This window comes from Chionomys nivalis, chromosome 10 (assembly GCF_950005125.1).
Source record: "Chionomys nivalis chromosome 10, mChiNiv1.1, whole genome shotgun sequence".
Classification (NCBI taxonomy): domain Eukaryota; kingdom Metazoa; phylum Chordata; class Mammalia; order Rodentia; family Cricetidae; genus Chionomys; species Chionomys nivalis.
Window position 1 is genome coordinate 37,398,050 of NC_080095.1, and position 25,303 is coordinate 37,423,352.

The following is a 25,303-nucleotide window of genomic DNA, read 5'->3' on the forward strand; positions in this document are numbered from 1 at the left end:
TTCCAGGACAACAATAAACCTCCATCATTTCTCTTTGGATTGCTCTGTTTTGCTTTTCTGTATTTCAACAAAGTTTCATTATACAGCCCAGACTGGCCTCAAACTCATGGTCCTCTGATGTGGGATGTCCTTCTGTATATGTGTTGTTCTTATTGGTTGATAAAGCTGTTTGGGCCAATGGCTTAGCAGAGTAAAGTCAGGCAGGAAATCCGAACTGAGATATACAGAGAGAGAGTAGGCGGAATCAGAGAGATGCCATGTAGTTGCAGAAGGAGGAAGACAAGCTGGAACCTTACTGGTAAGCCACAGCCTCATGGCGATACACAGATTAATAGAAATGGGTTCATTTAAGATGTAAGAGTTATCCAGGCGGTAGTGGCACACGCCATTAATCCCAGCACTTGGGAGGCAGAGGCAGGCAGATCTCTGTGAGTTCGAGGCCAGCCTGGTCTACAAAGGGAGTTCCAGGACAGGCTCCAAAGCTACAGAGAAACCCTGTCTCGAAAAAACAAAACAAAAAAAAAAGATGTAAGAGTTAGTTAATAAGAAGCCTGAGCTAATAGGCCAAACAGTGTTGTAATTAATATAGTTTCTGTGTGATTATTCAGGTCGGAGCAGTCTCAGTTCACAGTTCTCAGCCTCTGAGTGCTAGGATCACGGATGTCCATACTGTGTTTACATGCTTGGATCATTTGCTGAAATGTGAAAACATCCTGACTCACCTGTGGTTTTGGGCAGACGTGTGTGTGTGTGTGTGTGTGTGTGTGTGTGTCTGTGTGTGTGCAATCAAAGATGGCCAATAATCATTATCCCTTCCTAAGTTCCACTATCCCCAAACCCACTTGTAAAAGAGGACCACATCTCTGCATTACTGAGCCAATCAGGCTCAGTTTCTCAATGGCTTCCCTGCTCCACTATCTACATGTCAGTCCCTTCTGCCTTCCTTTGCCCAGAACCCCTTCCAAGTCCTTCCCTCCCTCAGAGGCCCTTCAAAGCACGGCCTCTGCTCCTAAACATTACATTCCAGTCTACAAGGCTCAGTCACATCCTGCCTGTTGCCTCTCCTAAAACTACACCTTTGCTGAGCCTGTATCATCCATCTATGAGCTCCTCCTCCCATCTCTAGCCCCGCCAGTCTTTGAAGAACCTTGGTCAGATACCACAGGTTGCAGAAGATCTCTCTGCTTGAATGGAACCCCTCTCTTGAAAACCCCTGGGACCCTCAAGTGACCGGGTATTTATTGCCTAGATCAGTCTATCTCCTGCCATGTGGTCTGGAATGAGGTAAAACCATTCCACATCAGTATCAAAAATAGTTCCCTTTTTGTATATTCCAGCTGTTTCTAGAAGCAAGGAAAAAGAAGGAAGGAAACAGTGTTGAGCCATCCAAAAAGCTGTTAGAACTGGTGGGAGGCCCCCGAGGGTACCTCCCCAGGTGAAGAAGACGTAAGGATGGGTTCATGGTTGTCCAGGGGACTCATACATGAGGACAAAGACTGGGTGGTGGCAGGAGGTGTGGAATTCTTGCCTCAGGATTAGGAAACAAAGAGAGACGGGATGGGGCTAACAATTCCCTTCAAGGGTCCCTGTGATGGTCAGTCTTAGCGGTCAATGTGATGGTCTTTAGAATTATCACAGAAATGAACCTCCGTGTGTCTGTAAAGAATCCTCTCCATTGGGTTAATTGAGGTAAGAAGACCGTGAAAGGCCTATGGCAGGCTGGGGTCCCAAGCCGAATGAGAAGGAGGCACAGCTAAGGAGCAGCATTCACTGCCATGGGCTTTCTGACTGCGGGTTCACTGTGATGGCCTCTCACTCCTGCCACCATGCATGACGGACTTCATGATGGACCAAGAGCCACAATAAACCCCTCCTTCCTGACATTGCTTCTTATCAGGTATTTACCACAGCAATAAGAAAAGTAACTACGGCAGTTCCCGATGGCCTGGGGTCCTCCCGGGGGGGGGGGGGGGAGGTAGAATGCCAGGGGTCCAGGGCTCAAGCCTTTAAAACACAGACCTTTAGAGACCAGAACAGCCAACAGCCTTGTGACTTAGGCCTGCACCTGCCCCCTTCATGGTGAAGAGGTGTTAGTCTGGCTTCCTTAGGCCGTGCCCAAGAATAAAAAGAGCCTGAATCTCATTCCCAGGGCATCCCTTGGCAGGAAAGGGCCGGGGCTCCACCACACACCCCTGACTTGTGAACTTAGGTGCCATCTGCTGGCCAAGGAAGGTACTGCATTTGGACCTGTCGCCCTAAGGGCAGTCAATCCAAGCCATGGTCACTTCTGAGACAGCAGGAAATGTCCCATTCTTTAGGGACCAGCTCTTGGGCCTCCTCTTATTACTTTCTGCTGACCTTCACTTAGCCAAATGTCCCTCAAAACTCTTCTAATCCAGTCCCTATGCAAGGATGAAGCCCTTCGATGACCTTTTCTCTACACCGATAGGACCACCTGAGGCCAAGGAGCTGTACTCATACAGTCTTTGAACTTGGGATGATCTTAAACTTAAGTTGGCTGACGAGCCAAGGACTGGGGAGCTAGGAAAAGGGTGATATATGATATTCAGCTTCTATATCCTGGAAACGAGGGGCAGAGCCCGGCTGCCATAGGAGGGCCTGCAGCTGGAGGGGGCAGGAATTAGCACAGCCTGTCATTGCTGTCCTTAAAGAGAGAGTTCTTCCCCAAGCAGTGTCATGGGAGGAGTTGGGGGAGGAGAGAGCGCAGAGTGAGTGATTTCCTCCGCCCTCACACCCCCACACTCACCTACCCTGCCTCCCGCACAGCCCTGTTCCCCTCCCCTCCACCCACAGATGAAAAAGTGTGTCACCAGGGAACAAATGCCACCTTCCCAGGGGGTGGGGGACTGCCTGAGTACCTATGGCACCAGAGGTTTCTAAGCCCCCCAGCAATGAGGGACAGCCACTCAGAACTGTGACCTGGACACCTCTCTCTCAAGAGAACTACAGGCAAACTGGGACAGTAGTCATACAGCCACTAGGCTTAGGACTACGTGGCTAGAGGAAGCTGGAGAAGTCGGCCTGATACTCAGGAGACATCTTCCAAGCCCAGACATCCTGCAGCCAGCTGGTTGGCCCGCTGTGACTGCTGACACCTCTGACTTTGTCACTTCCCTCTGCCCTGGCCTGGTCTAGAAGTCACTGACCTATTCTTGCCCCATCGCCACCCAGATGCTCCCATCCTCTCTCACATCCACCCCTGCTGAGCTGCCACGTGCCAGCAGTGATGCCTCAGCACTGTTATTTCATTTTAGCTTGGGAGGGGGGTGAATCTCACACTGTTGGAAGCCAGAGGCCAACAGTCTCAGTGAGAAGCAAAGCAGGCTGGGCCAGCACCAGGTCAACCCTGACCCTGCTGTCCCGGGCTCCTCTATCCCAGTCCTGCCCCTCCTAGCCTCCAGCTTTCTCCCTGACTCCAGCCCTAAGTCGGGTCTGCCATTCATTCCTTCTCTCTCCTTCTGGAAGAATCATTCCTCAAAGTTGGAGGCATCTGTGCCTAACCCAGGCCCCACATAATCAGACCATGAGCCTCTGCAGGCCAAGCCATCGCTGGTAGGCAGGCACCCCTTCTCTGGGTGCTGGATACTTACCACCAGCTCCAAATATCAGAAAAAAAAGAAAAAAGAAAAGAAAAGAAAACAGCACTGATCTTTATCAACCTCTCTCCCTTTCCTCAGCCTTGCCTTACATAACTTAGGAAAACTCATTTGCCAAACACTGGAACCTTCTCTACACCTTACTATTGCGGTGCTACAGGTCCAGGAAAAATGGACTGTCATCGTCTTCATCCCTAAAGGTTTTCTGACATGCAACAGAAAGGTCTGATTTCAACAAAACCACACCAACTTTGTGCTACGGTAGGTGGTCTAGGGAGACAAGGACTTCCCAGGACAGCTGCAGTTTATATGAGACTACAGCACCTAGCACTCTGCTGGGCATTTGCTAGATGGATGGACAGATGGACAATTGGCCTCGATCACTTGGCAGATAGAGAATATAACACCTTCTGTGTGTTATGCATTATCCTCTACAGTCTACATGGCAATCTGAAAAGGCGGGTTCTGAGGTCGTTCTCATTTTACAGATGAGGTGATAAGAGGACAGAACCTGTGCTGGCTCCAAGACTGTGGCTCCAAACCCAAATTCAAGGCACCAGGCCCCTGCCACACCACAGATAGGTGGTGAGGACCCTCTCACTCTGTGTGTGTCTATGTGCGTGTATGTGTGTGTGTCTGTGTGTGTGTCTATGCCTGTGTGTCTGTGTGTATGTGTGCCACACAGATACAGGTACCAGTGGAGGCCACCAGATTCCAGGAGCTGAAGTTAGAGATGGTTGTGGTACATGTGTGTGTCTGTGTGTGCTGTCTGTGGGTGTGTGCCACACAGATACAGGTACCAGTGGAGGCCATCAGGTCCCAGGAACTGAAGTTAGAAATGGTTGTGGGGGGTGGGTGTGGGTGTAGGTGTGTGAGCGCATGCCACACAGATACAGGTACAGTGGAAGCCATCAGATCCCAGGAGCTGAAGTTAAAGATGGCTGTGAGTTGCCCAGTGTGACTGCTGGATAGCAAATGAGTCCTCTAGAAGACTGGCAAGCCCTCTCAAGCACGGAGTCATCTCACCAACTTCCAGGATTTTAACTTAAGGACAACTAGGAGGCACCAGCAGTTACAAACCAACCTCAGAACAGGCATCAACTAAAGGCTGGACTTTATGAACATGCTCAGAAAACTCTAGAAGACACAGCAGTAGGTGAGGGGAACAAACATAAGGGGTCTCGGAAGGGTGCTCTGTGCTCAAATTATGCTCAAATTCTAGCACACAGTGTCTCAAGGCTGGGTCTGACCTGCTGCTCAGCCACCTGCAGTGGGTACTGCAATCCTTCCCTGTGTCCAGAGCAAACCAGTGGGGGCCCAAGCAACCATACCCAGGTTTAGAAAAACAAAGCAAAAAACACCTTGCAGGTCACCATCTTGAGGGTGAAGATGAGACAAAGGCCCTTTCTTCTCTTTCTCTGTCACTCCAGGGTACAGAACAGACACGATAAGTTGAGTTTTGAGGAGCTCACTGGAAATAGAATGGAGGAGGACCTCGGGAGTAAGCATTCCATCCCTGGAGACCAAGCAGGCTGGGTAAGTGTCTACCAGAACCATCCCAGAGGAGCCAATGCAGTGAGCTGGACGGTCTGCTGACGGCATCCTAGCACAAAGTGTTATCCCTCAGCTGCAGTGGAGTCTGCACTAGTTCTCACCGCACACTGCTATGAGGACTAACTGTGACAGTGTCACGCACGACACTCATCAGCATGCAGTAAACCCCGAGCAGCTGACAGACAGTATTAGGTCAAAGCATCCAAACCACCTTAGGTCACCAGCCAACACTGTTGAATACGGACATCTCATATTTCAGCTGATATTTTTTTTTCCTGATGGTCACTGAGGCTCCTTCTAGCTTCTGGTTTAGCACTGAATGTTGCTGAGACACCTGATTCCACATCAGTGATGGCCACTCAGTACCCTAGGCCCAGGCAGTAGGAACTCTTTTGTAAGGGCTCCCCTTTGTTCCGGTCCCTCCCTGCTCCAGAACAAGGTACCTCCTTGCCCAGGTCTTCCCGGATAACCTGTCGGACCTCTTGCATGCTGCTCTGTGGGGCCTGACTGTGCAGCACCTTCAGCGTGCTGGTGTACTCCTCTGGAAGCAGGTAGTCCAGAGCCCCCAGGTGCTGGCCCACCTTGATGAAGGTGCCCCGGTTGGCACAGCAGAGCTCACAGAGACGTCTGGCAGAGCGGAGATGCACCTGCAAGAGACAGGCAAGCCAGAGAAGTGAGAGCAGCCTGTTCCCTAGACAGTATTCCCTTCTGCCTCTCTGCTCAAACACCTTTGTTTACTCCCCGGTGCCCAGGGCAGGTACACACACATACACACACACGCACATGCACACACACATACACACACGTGCACACACACGCACACACACACAAACACACATGCATACAAACACACACACATGCACGCACACACATGCACACAAACATGCATACACACATGCACATACACACACAACCACACACACATGCACACATGCATGCACACACGCACACACCCCTCTTTTCATCTTTTACTTTCTTGGTCCCCAGAGAAGTCAATTCTAATCTCACACTGAGGCCAGCCTCTACACACAGCCTGGTGATTCCCGTTTCCTCCCATTCTATCAAAGCTTAACTGGACGGAGCCTAGCTCACCACACAGCTATTAACCAAGACAAACGTACTGGCTCCTTCAAGGGTATACCGAGCTAATACTTCTGCCACCTACTCCTCAGCCATCTAATACTTCAAGCTGTTTGCAGCTCCACCACTGACAGGTTGATAACAGTAATAATAGTAAATAATAATAACTACTCATATATATCATATTTTTTAATCCTCAAAGTAGTTCAGAGAGGCAGAGTTGATACCTTTAAAAGTAAGAAAATCAGTTGTCTTATTTAGAAAATAGAAACAAATATCCAAGGAAAGGCTACAAAACACTCCAAGTCTAGGGCTTTATTCCCACACATGGAGCAGACAGCTGGGCAGGTTTTCAATGACGGGACCCTTTATTGGCACTCTGATGTGACTTGGTCCTACCTGCACTGAGGGGCATCCCTACATGCACCCAGGCTGGTCCTCCTGAGTCATCAGCCCAGCCCAGCTAAGGGTCTTGAGATTAGAGGGTCCTACCTTATTAGGTGTCAGATCCTGGAGTTACAGATAGTTGGGTGCTGGAAATTGAACCCAGGTCCTCTGGAAGAGCAATCAGTGCTCTTAACTACTGAGCCAGCTCTCCCGCCTGGGAGCTACAGCTTCTGAGTAAAGATGGGCCTGGCATGTAATTTAGGAGACAAGGAGCCCCCGTGTGCTATGGGGACCTGTTATCTGCTTCCACCAACAAGGTAGCAAAGGAGTTTGAACCCTGAAGACAGACTTACACTCCCAGGTGCCAAGAAGAGGAATGATATAATTAGCAATAAACCCATGTGAAGAGTTAACGCGGATGGAAGAAATGTCTTCCTGTAAATTTAGTTGCCAGGTGAGTCACACAGCACATTGTTCCTTTAGACAGTAGTTCTCAGCCTCTGGGGATCAAACAACCCTTTCACGGGGTCGCCTAAGACCATCGGAAAACACAGACATTTAAATATGGTTCATAACAGTAGCAAATTATAGTTATGAAGTAACAACAAAAATAATTGTATGGCTGGGGCTCGCCACATAAGAGACTGCATGAGGAAGGTTGAGAACCCCTCTTTTGATAGTACGAAGAGAAGGTTGGGGCTGGTGGGGTGGCTCAGCACTTGAGAATGCTTGCTGCTCTGGCAGAGGACTTGGTTTGGTCCCCAGCACCCACATAGGAGCTCACAAACCGTCTGTGACTCCAGTTCCAAGGGATCCCGTGCCTTCTGACCTCTGTGAGAATTCAGCACACGCATGGGTCACACCCACACATGCGGGTAAACACTCAGACACACAGAATAAATAAAAATTTAAGAAAAGAAAAAAGAACCCTGCAGCCCTGAACATCCCCATCCCAGCTCCAGGCTGTCTTTGGGCTCACAGGGACCCATCCACTTCCAACCCTGTTGTATGGCTCTGATGCTCATCACAACCCATTCTAAGGGAAAGCTATGGTCCCACAACCCCACCCCCTCAGTGGAGTCCTCAAGCCTTGGTGCAGACGGGGCCCAAGGGGCACCAATAGTCTGCTTCCTCTAGCAGGAAACAGTAAGAAATTACTCCTAATTTGGAGAGTGACCCCAGAGGAGTTAGAGTTGGGAGATCCTCTTGCGAAGTGCAAGAACGGGGAGCTGAGAACGCAGCTCATCTGGTAGAATGCCTGTCTAGCATCCATAGGGCTCGGTTCAGTCCCAGAACCACAAAGAACTGAAACCAGGATGAAGCTATTCAGTGTCAGACAGTGAAAGGATGTATGGAGCCAGGTTAAGTTAGCCATAGCTGTCGAGGCTAAGCTGGAGTTCTGAGACGAGATGATGTGGGCTATTGTGGGCAAACGACTCAGAACGTGTGAGTCCGTGTGGGGTCCCTGGCCAGCACCAGATACCTTCTTCAATCACACTCCACTTCAGTCTTTGAGACAAGGTCTGCCACTGACGCTGGAGCTCGTCCAGTCCTCTACTCTGGCTGGCACGTGAGCTCCAGGGCCCCACCTGCCTCCTGACTCCCGCAAGGCCGCCCTTATAGATGCATACCACCGGGACACCCGATTTTTATGTAGGTGATAGGAATCCAAACTCAGGTCCCCATGCTTACACAACAGGCACCTTACCAATTAGGCCACGCTCCCTGCCCCTAAAGGTAAAAGATCTTAGTAAATCAAACCCCTGTAAATGGAACCATCTACACTGCCTCTGAGCTATGGCTCCACTCTTCTCTGATCCCAAAGCTAGGCATCAGGTTAGGGCAGCAGGGGGATTCTTTAAGGCCTAAACAGAGGACAAACATTGCCCTTCATGGTTCCAGGATCCAGAAGAGATGAGCAGCCAGCTGGAGCAGGCACGGCTCAACCCAGAACCTCACAAGTTAGTGATGGCCCGTACCCTCCACATCTTGTGGTCTCCTTCTGTCAACCAACCACCGCACTCCATAATGTGCTGAGCACCCAACCATCTGTCCCTATGGTTTAGCTTGCTGTCATACCCACTAACAAGTTGCTCTGCCAGTCAGCAGGCTGCCCGAGAGGTGGAAAGAACTCGGCTACCTCATCAGAGCCAGCCTTGTTCTCTGCCCCAGCATCTCCACAAGTAGCTGCTATGTGTGTTTACCGTTATCACCATTAGAATCTCATTGGACCTCTTTTAAGAGTTAGCCATCTTTCACTACTTAATAATTCTTTACATCCAATTTCCTCCATTCAAATTACTTACGTGATTAGAAGCTGGGTGATACACAGGGCTAAACCCTGGAATTAAATTTGCAATGATTAAGATGAAAATTGAGGGATTTTTCAGACCAAAGGAACTATTAAAGTCAGTGTGTGTGTGTGTGTGTGTGTGCGCACACACACGCGCACATGCAACTATGTGTATGTGTGCCACTATGTGTGCAGCATATGTTGCTATGTGTGCTTGCACGTTATGGGGTGCCCTGGGTGCATGTGTGTGTATGCACATGTGTGTATCATTGGCAGACCTGCCCATTGTGCTCTTTAAGCTACATTCCCATCTACATGTCCCTTTGGCTGAGAGTCCTTAGAAAGCATTGGCCTCATCCTGTCTAGCACCTCCAAAAGGAAACAGGGTTCACTGTCCCTCATCTGTGGCTTGAAACAGTGACAAATGTATATCTTGACACAAAGGGATGGTCACCTTCAAACACTGTCTAAGCAACACAGGGATCCATGGTTCACCCAAGCCCAGGGAGACCAGCCAACCCTGGCTCGACTATTACCTGGCACATCAGCTCCTGGGTACAGAGGCTATGTGTGCCTACAATATAGTCTGTGTAGCTCAGGGTAAGTCACCCAGCCACCAAAAATGGTCACAAAGATAGGTCATATACTCACAAAACCGGGATCCATGAAACTGTGTTAGCACCAACCGCAATATGGCACCCTCATTTCCACTAAAGAAGCCCTGAGGTCACCTTCATCCAGCTTCTAACACACACACACACACACACACACGCGCCTGAGGTCACCTTCATTCAGCTTCTAACGCACACAAACACACACAACACTCAGAGACAAAGAGCATTGCCACCTACAAAAAACTTAAAATATTCTGTTATAGTGAAAAACCCAAATGCTGAATACCAGAGTAACACGCAGACCTCCAGGGTCCCTGCACTGCTCCAGCTCCCACAGATCCACTGTCCTTTTGGATCAGAAGCCAGGCTCATTCTAACATTCAGGAAAAGTTCCTGGCAATACGAAGTTTCTGGCTTTCACTCACTCCATGGTGCTGAGTCTGCTGGTGGCACGGAATCCATGGAGGAATGGAATGATTCCTTCTTTCTGGGACCATCTTCCAGCCATACACATACGCTTGATGAACAAAGCATCTCCTGCCCTCTTCACCCTCTTGAAGCACACATCTTTGAGCTCAAACACACACAGAAGTTTAAGAGAGATGAGGTGATAGACAAGACTGCCCAGTCAACTTCCTGTGATATAAAAATGCTCTGGTCTACGGCCCACAGAGTGGCTAGAGAGTTCTAGGCCCTCTCACAAAAAGTAAGAGATGGAGCTAAGGAAGAAAGAGGGAGGGAGAGAGGGAGAAGAAAGAAATACACATAGAAGCAGGTGTTATTCTAAACATACAGACTTCAGGGTCCTCTCAGAGACCTCCCAATTCCTGCCTCTACCTCTGACGTCTGGTACCCATCTGCTCACTGGACCACAGCTATGCCCTTACCTAGGACCTGGCTTCACTCATCAGTTGGATGTAAGGGCGCAGCACCTCCTCACCAAGATCCCCAACACTTGCCTCCCATCCCCACTGAACTATCACAGAACAGCTGGCATGGTCTCCCTGCCCGGGCTCCTTCTCCCTTCTCACTCCCAGTTCAATAACATGCCTTATGATTACCTCATTATCACCTTGCTGTAATGAGTTTTAATCTGGCCCATATTAACTAAAAGCATTGTTATTCGACAGCTTGGTTTGTGGTTTGAGAGGAGGGACAATGAATGACTAATAAGATAAACCTAGGGCCGATTAATTACTGATCTGAGCCAATGGAGCAAAGGCCCAAGCAGAGGCCCAAGCAGGACCATTCTCTCTCTCTCTCTCTCTCTCTCTCTCTCTCTCTCTCTCTCTCTCTCTCTCTCTCTCTCTCCCCCTCTTCTCCGCCCAGGAGAAGGAGCCCTACCTCCCCAAACTTAGCAGAAAGGTACCAACATCAGACTGAATCCACAGGGACCCCATCAGAACTGATCAAGTTTGGGGATATCATGAGACAAGTGCCCCACAAGAGATGGGAAGGAGTGGGGGACAGTGAAAGATAAAGCCATAGATTCCAAACAGAGCCAATCGATCTTGAAGGTGATTAAGTCTATTGTGCGTATGTCATAATGAGCTCATTGCACTGCACATTAACATGTGCATAAAGAAGACAAAAATGAGCACAAAGACAATGAACAGCAGCATCACCATGGGCAAGTTACACAACTTCTCACAACTCGGTTGTCACATCCATAAACAATAGCTACCTCATGGGGTTGCTGGGAAGTAGGTCATATATGCGCCGCTCTTTGCCAAAGCAGGTATCTCTATACTTGTTGTAGGGGAATCCGAGAAGCGTTTTAATCAAGTATGGTAAGATACATAAGCACTGCCATAATTATAATGAAGGAAAGTTTAGAATTTTAGTCACAAATCCCCAGAAGTCATGGCATACCACATGGGGTGACAAGGAAAACTACCAGGGTAGGTAGAAAACATGGACAGAAGTCTTTGTTGTGGGTTCTACAGGAAAGACAGGTGAGACAGCAGTTTAGGACTGGCTGGTTTGAGTCGTTACTACAGGCTCTGGAGCTCAGAAGCTATGCCTAGTTGACTGGTTCCTGGTCCTGGACATTTAGAGCTAAGGGAACGAGGCCTTGAGTGTAAGAGCTGAAGGGAATGGCTGGAGAATAAGGATTCTGCATCAGTAGGTTTGCCTATGAAAGTCACAGCGCCAGGAGAGACGCTATCTCTCTCACACTCAGTCACTGAGAGGAAAAGCCCTTCTAATGCCTGCAAGGAACTAGGACTTCAAAGCATGCAAAGAGGACAGAAAATTCCACAATAGCTAATATGATCCTCTAGTTTTACTCCCTCGGCAATCTCCTCCTGTCCCATGCACTGCGGGCACGAAGGCCAGCATCACCTGCTGGACCGATCCAATGGCCTCTCTGACATCACACTAGTGTTCAATCAGTGTCTCAAGCACAGCATGTCCTTCCCACCACACCATGACCATAAAACATGATCCCCCCTATGATGGAGGAAGGTCATTTGTCAATAAACAAACTGCCTTGGCCCATTTGATAGGCTACCCCTTAGGTGGGTGGAGTAAACAGAATAGAATGCTGGGAGGAAGAGGAAGTGAGCTCAGACTCGACAGCTCTGCTCTCTGGAGCAGACGCCATGCACCATGCACCCCTCTCCCCGGCAGATGCGATGAAGCTCTGACCCAGGATGGACGTAGGCTAGAATCTTCCCGGTAAGCGCTCCTTGGGGTGCTACATACATGAACAGAAATGGGCCAAGCAGTGTTTAAAAGAATAGAGTTTGTGTGTCGTTATTTTGGGGCATAAGCTAGCCAGGCAACCATGAGCCGGGCTGTGGGAAGAGGCCCGCAGCCCCTACTACAGATGGCGTCCAGACATGGGGCAGTGAATCTACAGAAAGCTTGAGAAAGCTTGGGAAAGAATAGAGTAAAGCATGTTTTCTTGGTAGCAACAATTTCTCGGGTCTGCTCTGCTTGCTAGATGCAAGCACGTACTCTCATCTAAGAGAGGCTTCCTGACTCAGCTTCAGCTGTGAAACCTTCCAGCTCATTTAAGAGGTCCTGCCATGAAACACGTAAAACGGTGTTGGTGAAAAGCTGAAGGCATGCTTTTCGGTTTTCAGCCATAGCAGGAAAAAAAATTGTGCTGTTTTAAAATGCCGGCTTTCTGGGCCATCCTGCCAGGGCAAACTCTGACTGTTTGAGGCAGGAGGGCTGACTACAGAGAGAGGACTTGAATGTTGTCTGTGGATATAGTATTGCAGCTTGTTTGCTGGCAAGGACCTTGAAACGCCACAGAGTTGTGGTGATAAACATGGCTACAGCCAGTACCTCAGCCATGAGGCTGGAAAGCTAAGAAATGGGCTGAATCCAGCCGTCAAAGCCACGGCTTTCGTCCTACTGATATTGCTTGGTAAATTAAAGACTCATGTGGTCAGAAAAAGAGAGATATACAGTAAAGAGAGATTCAAAGACAAAGAAAATTTCTAAATTGTTTACAGTGTGTTAAAAGTATATGCAGGCTAAAAGTTCTTAAAAAAATAAGGAAGAAAGCAGTTGGGTGTGGTAGTACACACCTTTAATCCCAACACTTAGGAGACAGAGGGAGATTGACCTCTGTGACTTCAAGGTGTGGTAGCACATGCCTTTAATCCCAATGCCTGGGAGGCAGAGAGAGACAGATCTCTGAGAGTTCAAGGACAGCCTGGTCTAAAGAGTTATTCCAGGACAAAGATATACAGAAAATATAAAACAAAAGTAAAAATAAACAAAATAGAGTTAAAATAAAGCCGCACAAAGATGGAAAGTACACAGAAAATCTTGATACTGTATGCTATTATGCTCTCTTTGAATTGTTTGAATGCTGAGGAAAGAGCAACATCTGCTAAAAGATATTTGTTTATAAATGCTGCTGAACTAATCCAAGATAGATATTTTCAAAATACCTTGACTTCAGAATTTGGATCTAAGGATATGATACTTTGGAAAAGAGATTCTTCTTTTGTTTTCACAGAGAATGAGACTCTATGGATTGCTTCTTTGATCACGATATGGTATGATAGACCACGCCCTCCTGAAGGGTTGCTGTGAACACCCTTAAAAAAATTGCTTCGCTCAACTGCCAACTGAGATGAACCAAGCAGACAGGTTATCCCATAAAAGACCCGAATAACAGCGCCCCCATTCAGCAGGAAGCAGTTTGGAGAGAAAAAACTGCGCCCATGTTCCCATATATTGTTTATAAATGTTCTTTTACATTTAAAGGGGGAGATGATATAGATGTGAATAATTTGCATTGATATGAATCTTGGTTTACTGATATTAATTTAAGGTCAATTTTATTATATGTATATGTATTTCTGATATTGATTAAGGTATTGTGATTGTGTAGTTCACTTAAAAATGTAATGTCTATAGGTTGTTAATGAATAATTATCAATAACAGTCAAGTTTGTAGTCATGTTAGTTAGATTTTCTAGATGTGCATGCATATATTTCAGATAGGCATTCATCATATCTTTCAAAGGCTAGAGAATATGGTATTTTAAATGTTTTAATAACTTAGGGTTTTTCATGACAATGAGACACTCTGCTCCTGGCAGCACCAATCTACTTCAAGAAGGAGATGGGCATCGAAGAGGATCCTTATGGAGTTTGATAGCCATTTGGGCAAGAAACTGCTCTTGCCTGGACTATTTTATAAACTGGACACAAAGAACCCGCAGAGAGAGGACTGCTGAACTTGCCTAAAGGTGAGATGATCTTTCGGGGTTCCTGATTCATGAAAGAGTCTGTGAGACATTCTGCAGGACACAGCAGATAGTGACTGAACTGCCTTTAAATTTCTTGCTTCATGGAAACGTCTCTGGATACTATGGGCCTTTAGGCCGAAGATGGATGCCCCAACGGTACAGAGGAACTTTGGGTGACTGTCCAGGCAGTGAGATGTCTCTGTCATTTCTAGAGTTTGAAAGTTGCTTATTTCTTGTTTGCTTAGGTAATATTATATCCTTCTGGAGTCTTTGAGGGAGTTAAAGAATATATAGATAGTTATTGTTTTCCTTAGTTATGATAAAGATAAAATAGATGTAAATATTGTAATTTTTACTTGATAACTGTTTTGTTATATGTAATTTTGCTATGTTAAAGTTAAAGCCTTCCTTTTTTTTTTTTTTTTTTTGTTTAAACAGAAAAAAGGGAAATGATGGAGGAAGGTCATTTGTCAATAAACAAACTGCCTTGGCCCATTTGATAGGCTACCCCTTAGGTGGGTGGAGTAAACAGAATAGAATGCTGGGAGGAAGAGGAAGTGAGCTCAGACTCGACAGCTCTGCTCTCTGGAGCAGACGCCATGCACCATGCACCCCTCTCCCCGGCAGATGCGATGAAGCTCTGACCCAGGATGGACGTAGGCTAGAATCTTCCCGGTAAGCGCTCCTTGGGGTGCTACATACATGAACAGAAATGGGCCAAGCAGTGTTTAAAAGAATAGAGTTTGTGTGTCGTTATTTTGGGGCATAAGCTAGCCAGGCAACCATGAGCCGGGCTGTGGGAAGAGGCCCGCAGCCCCTACTACACCCCTAGCCCCAGGATTCCCCACCTAAGGGAATGGCAACTCTAAACTTGGGAGTCTCCCTGGCCATAGACCTTGATGTCCCAAAAAGGGGCTTCCCTTACCTTCACATTCAGAACATAAAACAGTGCTTTGAAAGACCGGGTGCACTGTGCAATGAAGGAAGAAGGACCCCACGGTGTCCAGGAAGGAAGAAGGACCCCACGGTGTCCAGGAAGGAAGATGGACCCCACAGTGTCCAGGAAGGAAGATGGACCCAACGGTGTCCAGGAAGGAAGATGGACCCAACGGTGTCCAGGAAGGAAGATGGACCCCACGGTGTCCAGGAAGGAAGATGGACCCAACGGTGTCCAGGAAGGAAGATGGACCCAACGGTGTCCAGGAAGGAAGATGGACCCAACGGTGTCCAGGAAGGAAGATGGACCCCACGGTGTCCAGGAAGGAAGATGGACCCAACGGTGTCCAGGAAGGAAGATGGACCCAACGGTGTCCAGGAAGGAAGATGGACCCCACGGTGTCCAGGAAGGAAGATGGACCCAACGGTGTCCAGGAAGGAAGATGGACCCAACGGTGTCCAGGAAGGAAGATGGACCCCACGGTGTCCAGGAAAGAAGATGGACCCCATGGTGGCCCCTCTTGACTGCAGAGTCTCTGTGAAAAGGACTCTCGAGTTAAGGAGATGGAGTTGAGTCTAGAACAAGCTCCGGGACAGGAGAGAGAAGAACAGTAATAAAGGAAAATGGGCCTCTGCACAGGGCCAGTCCCCTGGTAGTCAGCTTGAGGCTGACCAGCACACAAACATGCAAAAACTGCCTGAGTCCAGAGAAAGAACAACCCCAGAGATTAGAGTTAAGTACCAGGACTTACATGTGGCCTGGTCTTACCATCCAGACTAGAAAAGTCTCGTAATTCGTGGGACACTGTTCATTCCCAAGAAGTTCCAGCCTCAGTAGCTAGTCAGAGATAGCCTAAATATTGCCTCATTCATGACTAACAAATATTAAAGCAAGACCTCAAAAGAAAAACTATGCCCCAGAAACTCAGAAATGCCCTAAATCAAATTTCAACAACATCCATTGCAGAAATATATAACACCCATAAAGAGAAAGTACAGTATCTAACATCTAAAGGAAAATTAACACATATGCAGAGGATCAAGAAAGCATGGCATATTGTGTGTCATGAGAAGAGGGACAAATACCACACAAAATCAACTCAGGCCCAAAACCAATGTGACAATTAGTAACGAATGCCACTGAAGACAAGCCTGGTGATGCAGGCCTGGATTTCCAGCACTCAGAAGCTGAGGCAAAAGGATCCCAAGTTCAAAACCTGCCTAGACTATAAAGTGCATCTAAGCCCAGGTAGGAGGACCACGAGTTGGACAATCTGGGTGCATCATGCCACCGTACTTCTAAAGAAGAAACAGAAGTTAAAATAGATACTTTCCAGATCAAAGATGTCCCTAGCTCCTTCTATAGGTGACGGGGTTTTATCGCAGCAGTGTAAAGTAACTAGAAGGAACTCATCATGTTCCATTCAGCAGGCGTGGAACACGCGTGTAGACCAGGCTGGCCTCAAACACACAGAGATCCACCCGCCTCTCTCTCCCAGGTTCTGGGATTAAAGGCATGCGCCACTGCATCTATCTGGCTTTCTCCGAACATGAATTCTGGGATTTGAACTCAGGTCCTCATGCCTGTATGGCATGTGCCATTTCCCCAGCCCAATACCTGTACTTAACTGGGAACAGGGTTTTAGACGGAAGAAATTAGTCTCTAGTGATGGAATTCAAACTGCTGACAATGATTGAAGGAGGCAGGAAGCAAAGAAAGTTGTCCCAGCATCCCCGGAATTCGCACAAATGAGCTGTCATGACAGCAAGCACTCAGCAAACGAGCTGCAAATTTAAGAGAATAACGATGTTGTTACTGGCAACCTGCAGCTCCTCCTGCCAAAGAGCAGGCCTGCCTCCACAGATGCCCACAGGAGCTGGGGACTCGCACTCTTCAAGCTGGAAAGTAACCATTGGCCACTTGACAGGGAACCTCGTGGCCAGAAAAGCTACAGAGAACCTTCCTTCCCTCCACCTGCCCCTTAATCACACATGGTGAGAAGATGCGTAATTAATTTGTTCTCACAGTCGCTCTGTGGCCGGGAAAGTGAGGGCATTTCTGGAATGGCGATCATGGACAAGAATAGCAAACACTAAGACCATGAGCAGAATAACACAGCAGCCAGCCTGCCTGCCTCCCCTCTTTTCTCTCTGCGCTTGCTCAGGATTCCGGCCTGGATGTGGGATGGCAGTCTCTTCTCATAGCTATACAGCTCTGTGCTTTCGTGACTGACGGTAGGAAACCAAACTAAACCTGGTGCACACTGTGAATATGTATTATTCTCACTAGTTAATAAAGAACGAACTGGCCAGGAGCCAAGCAGGAAGTATAGGCGGGACAGCCAAACTGGGAACGCTGAGGAAGAACGGCAGAGGGGGTGGAGTCGCCAGGAGACACCGAGGGAGCAAGACACGCTGAGGACAGGTAAAGCCACGAGTCACGTGACAATACATAGATTAATAGAAATGGGTTAATTTAAGTTGTACAAGCTAGTTATTATTGATAAGCCTGAGCTATAGATTGAGCATTTGTAGTTAATATGAGCCTCTGTGTGGTTATTTGGGAGCTGCTGGGGGGACAGACACTTCCAAAAGTTATAGGAAAAAAGGCCTCACTCTTGGAAAGGGCATGAGGCTGGGCAGCAGGCTCAGGGGCATGTGAAGGCATTGGGTAGGGAATCTAGGCAACTGACCATAGGTAGCAATTAGATGATGTGATCGTCAACGTGACAGGGTCTGGAATCAGCTAAGGGGCATGCTTTTGCAGAAGAACTATCTGAGGGGGAAGACACACCCCAGGAGTGGACAGTACCGTCCCACAGCCGCCCAGAGAGAAGGTGATCTGAGGAAATGTCTGCCCGCCTTTGCTTCTTGAGGTTAAGTCCCTCTACTCTGTGGCTGGTGCTGCCACCGCTGCTGCCATCCTTCGCCAACGTTAGAACCCAGTTCCTTGGGCCTTCCTACGAGGACCAAAGATCAGCGGGCCCGTCCTAGGGATCTCCCAGATCTTTGGTGTCAGACTGAAGCTGCAGAGGCATCCATCCTCCTGCACTCTCAGTCTTTCCAGTAAACAAACAGCCACGGTTGGACAACCCAACCTGTCCACATCAGCCAATCTAATTATTCCACTTCAGACACCTTCATGCTCGATGTTCTGTTCCTCTAGAACGGAGTTGTCAACTGTGGGTCGCGGCCCTCTATCTTCAAAATATTTACATTGTGATGATAACAGTAGCAAAATTACAGTTATGAAGTAGCAGTGAAAATAATTTTATGGCTGGGGGTCACAACATGAGGAACTGTACTAAGGGTCGCAGCATTAGAGAGCTGGAGAACCACTGCCTTAGAGAATCCCAACTAATACAGACGACACTAACACTTGTTAATCTCATTACATGTACTTATGACACTGTGATTCCTTAACAAAGTGTCCTGGTTTAGAGACAGAGACTGGAATTACAATTTAAAGTTCCCCAGCAGTAAGCAAGCAAAAGAATTACAGGAGCGTATTTTAGGTGGGGGCGCCAGGTACAACATTCATGGTAAGAATGGAATGTAATATAATGTAATGTAATGACATTTGGAATTTTTCATAGGGAGATTTGTTTTCTTAACAGATCCAACAGAAGTTCACAGTCCTACAGAAGAAAGGAAGCTTGTTAATAACTCCATGATCTTGATAGTGAGATTAGCGGCATTGCTCAGGTGCACCCAGGTAATCTCCACAGTGCTTGGAAGTGAAAGACAAAGGCAGAAGAGAACCAGGGAAGCAGCAGCATGAGAACTGACCAGATGCTGCTGGCTCTGAAGGTGGGGAGAGAGACCATAAGCCAAGAAACCTGCGGCATCTCTAAAACCAGAAAAACAGTCAGATGTGGTGGCACACACCTTTAATCACAAGAGAAGCGGGGGCAGAACAATCTCCATGAGTTCAAGGCCAGCCTGATGTACGTAAAGAGCTCAAGGCCAACCAAGGCTATACAGTGAGAAAGAAAGGAAGGAAGAAAAGAAACAAAATAGAAATCAGAAAAATCAAAAATCCAAGAGATGGATCCTCCTCCAGAGCCACCATAGGAACACCACCTTCATTTTGTCCCAGAGGATCATTCTGGGCTTCTGACCTCCAGCATCCCAAGTCTGAATTGTTTTAAGCCGCCATTCAATAGTAATCTGTTTCAGTAACCACAGGAAGCTAACACAGCGGCTATCTTGAAATGCTTTATTTCTTAATTGATGTTTCTAAGGGAAATCTAGCTCATATGGAGTCCCCAGCCTTAGGGTGGGTTCTTGGAGGCTATTCCCCGTGCTCTGGCACACTGGCTCTTCCCAACCCCAGCCTCCCTACCTCTGCCCTACAATCCCTGAAGCTCCCTGCAGGGTGGCTTGGATTCTGCCATTGCCCGGCAGCCCTGCAGGGATCCTGGTACAGGCATGAGGAGAATTAGAGTCACACAAGAGCCTTATGGCATCCATCCCCGACCATCGCTAGAATGACCACAGCAATGTCCAAAGGTCACATGACAGGGATCGTCCACCACTTTCAGGGGCAGACCTTGACCATGTCCCAGTATGGGGACTGGAACCTCTTGAGAGAACCCATCATCAGTGTGGCAAGGTAACACAGACACAAGGAAGGAAGAGGCACACCTAGCCCCAGCCAAGGCCACTTTTGCACAGAGCCCCAGGAGCAGCAAAGTCAGCTCTGACAGCCTCCCCCTCTACCCTTGCTGGCTGCTGGACAGCTCTTCAGACACAGCCAGGTCAGAGAGCTCTCCTTAACTCCGCTCCCAGTGGCTCTTTATCCTCTCACTACATTTTATCTCCTTTAGGACACGCAACAAGAGCTCAAAATATCTTTCTCGTTCCCTTGAGAACTCATCTAAGAATATACACTGAGCCTACTGTGCCAAGTGTACCAACACAGCAGCAAGCAAGAGAGAACAAGCCCCTGTCCTCTTGGAGCAAGGTGCTCTTGTGAGATGCCCAGCTGTTGCTTGCCTCTTGTCCCCTCAAGAACAGACCACTGTCTACCCAGCATCCCACAGAGTGGCAGGCATGCCATAGATGCTCACTAAGCAGTGGCTGTTCCATTGGTTCTATGAATGTTCATGGTTGGATACTCTGCCCAATACAAAGCATAGCATGGAGATGCCTCCTCTTCATCATACAGATGATCAGGATGAAGATCCATTCCCTAAAGAAAGGCCGAGGTTGAGATGAGGGAAGAGGCAATACCCCAGTTCCCAAACTTCTTGGTCTTAAATTAGCCGCCAACATGTGCCACTGTTGTCAGTCAACAGTTTATTTGTATATTTAAGCAAAATTATTCTGCTAATTGGACATATGTCTCATGGTTCTACGAGGCAGAATCTATTATAAGGTCTTGCTGTCGCAGGCAAGAGCCAGGAGAGTTCTTATTCGGGGACAGGAAGAGTGCTGAGTGGATTTTAATTTGGTAGAAAATAACTGCTTGGGGCCACAATAGTGAGAAGGAGCAGGAATGAAGAGTAGCCTGCTCGACTGCTGTAGCTTGGAGCAAGCAGCCAGACCACCTACACAGCTGTGGCGACCAGCTATGCAGCTGCAGCCAGACCACCTACGCAGCTGCGGCGACCACCTACGCAGCTGCAGCCAGACCACCTACGCAGCTGCAGCGCCTCCCTCCACACTTCACTGGTGAGATCACGCCATCCACAGTCCTATGTTAGAGGTGTGGTTACAGAAGCAAGAGCACCACATTCATCATGCCTGCTCAGGTATGAAGCTGTCCTCACAGCCCCTGACCTCCTGAACTCCTTAATGGTAAGGTGGGAGAATTCTTAAATCCAAGGGGAACAGACCAAAAGGCTTCAGAAGAAATGGCCAAGAGCTGAAGGGATGGTGGGTAGGCAGACAGCAGAGTATTAAGACTTAGCAGCCCATACTCTCTGATACAACTAGAAAATCCATGCTTGTGTGGCTGCAGGCTTGAGGAGGGCTGAGCGCGCCCCATCAGGAAGTAGTGGGCACAGGTTTAGGAAGGACTATACCATGCAGCTCATCTGAGCTCCTGGGGTGTGCTGAACAGCAGCCTACCTCCCCAACACATGCACATACACACACACACACACACAAACACACACACACACAGATATAGACACACCCTAGCCCCTGAAACTTAAAATTGTAACCTTATTTGGAAAGAGAACTTTTGCCAACATTACTGAGAATTTTCAAATGTGATCAGCCCAGAGTACCTGGGAGAGGCAGGAGACATGTCTATACCAATGACAACTGTCCCTACAGGAAAGAGAAGGGACGATAGAGGCCGAAATTGGAGAGATGCAGCCACAGGGCTGCTTGGAGCTCCCAGAGGAGGCCAAAGATTCTTCCCTAGGACCCTGTAACAGCACAACCCTCTAGTCCTTTGATTTTGGGCTTGAGGCCTCTGAAACTACAGAGGATGCATTGTTGTTGTTGTATGAAGCCACTCATTAAGTCATCTGTACAGCCACCACAGGGAAGTAATTAGTGGTGACCCAGTGATTAGCTGTGGACCCCTAGACAAGCAACAGTTTCTTCATCTGAAAGGGGACTGACTGGGAAAGAAGGGACCAACTGGAGGAAGGGCACAGGAGAGGTCAGTGCGAGCAGGAACAAACAAGAACAAAGTCTAATGACATGTAAGAGGATGCACTGGGGAACCCAGCGCTTCGTATTCGAACTAGGAAATTTACTTCTCAAGCTTCTTTACAATGGGAACAATGGAAACTACACAGCTGGATGGTCTGGGAGTTAGGACGGATGACAGAGTCCTTAGCATCATACCTGTCTCGTAACTGCTGTTCGGATACATGTGAACACCTGCTCTCAGCATCAGAGAGCCTATCTTTGTCAGACTGGGATGCATCTAAAATGGGCAACAGCAGGTAGAAGCTGGGTTTCTGCAGTTCCTGCCCTGCTGAAGGCCTTGAATTAGGTGCAGTCTGTGTAGAAGAGTAGAGAGAGAGAGTGGCCAGATTCAGCAGGGAAGAGAAGATGGCCATGGCGGGTGGCTACCAGCCAAAGTCTGGTCCAGCATCCCTTACAGATGGTTTAGGCTTGTTTCTCAAAAGGTGACCCTATGCCAGTGACAGTGTGAAAAGGGGTTCAATAGGCAAGTTGTAGGTAGGTACAGGGAATGCTATTTGCATGTACATTAAAGAGGAGAGAGGGCCAGCAAGATGGCTCATCAGGTAAAGGCACTTGCTGCCAAGATTGAAGGGTACAGTCCCCAGGACCCATATGGAGAAAGGAGAGAACTGACTCCTGCAAGACACACACACATACACACATGCATGCACACATGCATGCATGCACATACATACATGCTCGTGTGCACATATGAACACAAACATAAATAAGTAAAGGTAACTGACTTATTTACTTTAAATTTACTTTACAATTTTAAAGTGATGACTTGCTGTGGAATAATCCTCTTGTACACTGTAAAGATTTGTCACTCATATTGGTTTAATAAAACACTGACTGGCTAGTAGACAGGCAGGAAGTATAGGCAGAGCGACCAAACTAAGGATGATGAGAAGGAGAAAGGCAAAGTCAGGAGACTCTGGCCAGACCTGGAGAGAGCAAGAGGGGCATGCCGCACTGAGAAAAGGTACCACCACATGGCAGAGCATAAATAAGGAATATGGATTAACTTAAAATGTAAGACCTAGTTATTAATAAGCCTGAGCTATTGGTTGGCCATTCATAATATTAAGCCTCTGTGTGGTAATTTGGGAAGCAGCTGCTGGGTATTTGGGGCCAAATGGCTCCAAGACAGGAAACTTCCACCTACAAAGGCTCACTGGTTAAGAATACTGTTGCGTTCGAAGAGCACCTGGTTCAACTCACAGCACCCACATGGTGATTCACAACCACACATAAATCCAGTTCCAGGGGATCCTATGCCTTCTTCTGACTTCAGTGGGCACCAGGCATACACATGACCACACATACACACATGCAGGCAAAATATTTACACATAAAATAAAATGAATAAGTCTAATTTTTATTTAAAGGAGTTCAAAACTGTAATTTTACCAATATTAGTTGTTCAATGTTTCACATGTTTTAAAATACAAGGTCTATATGCAGATATGACAAAACGGGGTATTATTAATGGTCAAAGTCCATAGGCCACTAATGAGCCTAGACCAAGTAAGAAGGCATTAGAATGTCCTTGGGCCTACAGAGAGAGACCACCACAGGAGAGCCCAGTCTCCAGGAAAAAGCTGCAGTCCCACCATACCTCCCCTCAAGGGAATGCAGGGTTCCTGAGTCTCCCAGACTGCCAATCCCAGGATCACAAAGGCTTCAGGCTTAGGGCCCTGCAGAGAACTGCACTGATTTGTGGTGTTCAGGAAGACTTGGGGACACAGTGGTCCAGAAAGGAGATGCCAGCTCAATCACAGACTGCCTCCCTCATCCCCAGAGACCCAATCCTCAGGTGACCCCACCCCAGCACATTACACGCAGCTCAGACTGCAGAATTTATCACAGGCACTGAGAAAGTCAATCACAGAGATAGCAGGAATTCAATTTCCCTTCTCTATGTAGAATGTTCACTGGAGAAAGCTCATGATAACCACGGGAAGCAGAAAAAGGAGGACTTAGAGGCACAGGGCGTAAAATATTCACTGAAAAGGACCCACACCAGGTGAACAGGCACCACACATGCAGAGGAACTGTGGAACAAGGACACAGTCCCCATGCTCCAGATTAGGCTTTCTCCAGCATGCACCCACCCACACTACTCTGCTGGAAGCCGGCTGACAGGGGTCAGACGCAGTAATTCTAGCCAACAGGGCAGAGCTATAAAGACAGAGCTGTCTTCCATGCCTGCTTGGCCTCCCCAGCACACAGTAGGAGTGACTGGTCGGGAGAGATTGGGTCTCCTTCCCTGCATAGCTTCTGAGCCTCAAGCAGCACCTAACATAGAACAGATTAGTTCAAATCAGCTAGAGGAACAGTTAAATAGAAAAATGGTTTGGGCTGGGTGTTGTGGCCCACATCTTTAATCCCAGTACTCAGAAGGCAGAGGCAGCAGATGTCTGTGAGTTTGGGGCCAGCCTGGACTACAGAGCTAGTTATAGAACAGTCAGGACTATTAAACAGAGAAACCCTGTCTCAAAAAGCCCCCCTCCCAAAAAAAAGAGGAGGAAAAGGAAAGTGGAAGAAGAGGAAGCGGAAGATGGAGGAGGAGGAGGGGGAGGAGGAGGAGGAGGAGGAGGAGAATGGTTTGAGCAGGATGGTGCTCACATCTCCGAGAATATTCCTGAAGAACCATGCATTGCTACAGTTCCTCTATACAAACCAAGATCCTTAGAAAGCTTCCTGAATAGCCATCCCCTCTAGGCTAGAGGGAGAATTGTCCTGAACACAAGCAGCAGTTCAACAGCTGGACAGTTGATTCTCCTTCCAGAAGCAAAGAGCTGACATTTACTTGCTCCTCAGAGGGTCCGCTCACCCCTCACTGGGGAATATAGTTGTTTAATTAACTGCTTGTCTGGCTGAGCAGGTAGGGAAGAAACTTCTGGGGAAGAAGCTCTGTGGCCTGTGGCCCGCTTTCCTCCTCCTGTGTACCCCCCAGGTCCACCCCGAGGCGGAGGGATAACTCCAGCAGCAGGAGCTGATGGGAGCCACCACGTGGATATCCTGACTTCTGCTTTCTACCTGCTCTCGTGCTTTCCTCGAACTGGAAGCAGATAACAAACAACAGTGTAAGGTGGAAAGAACATGAGAATTTTTTTTTTTTTTTTTTTTTTGGCTGTGGTCTAAATGTCACTATCAAGCCTGATATGGTGGAGGAAGCCAAAAGAGTCCCATCACCGCCTTGGCCTTTCAGTCCAAACTTACACTGGAAGCTACAACTAGCTGATGCTTCTCAAGTTCAATGGAATAGTTACCTATAAAGGCCTTTTGATAACCACCGTCCCCTAGCCCATTACTATACTCTAGTCGGAAAGGGAATTCCTTTTTATATCCAAACACCCTACTACTACCTCAAGATTCTAAATGATAACATCAGACCCTTCCTCCTAAATGCAGATCTTGGCAATACCAAATTCAATGCCTCACCTC

The 25,303-nt window shown here is 47.9% G+C and overlaps 1 protein-coding gene across 7 annotated transcripts in view; it reads right to left on the minus strand.

Moving 5' to 3' along the window:
* Adck1 (aarF domain containing kinase 1) overlaps positions 1–25,303 on the minus strand; it is a 99,133-nt gene that overhangs the window by 53,619 nt on the left and 20,211 nt on the right. For 5 of the 7 annotated variants that reach the window (XM_057782483.1, XM_057782480.1, XM_057782482.1 and 2 more), the window contains one exon: positions 5,615–5,818. The exons of 1 other annotated variant lie outside the window; for it this stretch is intronic. In XM_057782483.1, the coding sequence (XP_057638466.1) occupies positions 5,615–5,818 (204 nt within the window). The remainder of the gene's footprint in view (positions 1–5,614; positions 5,819–25,303) is intronic. One more of the 7 variants, XM_057782484.1, reaches the window with a different exon arrangement.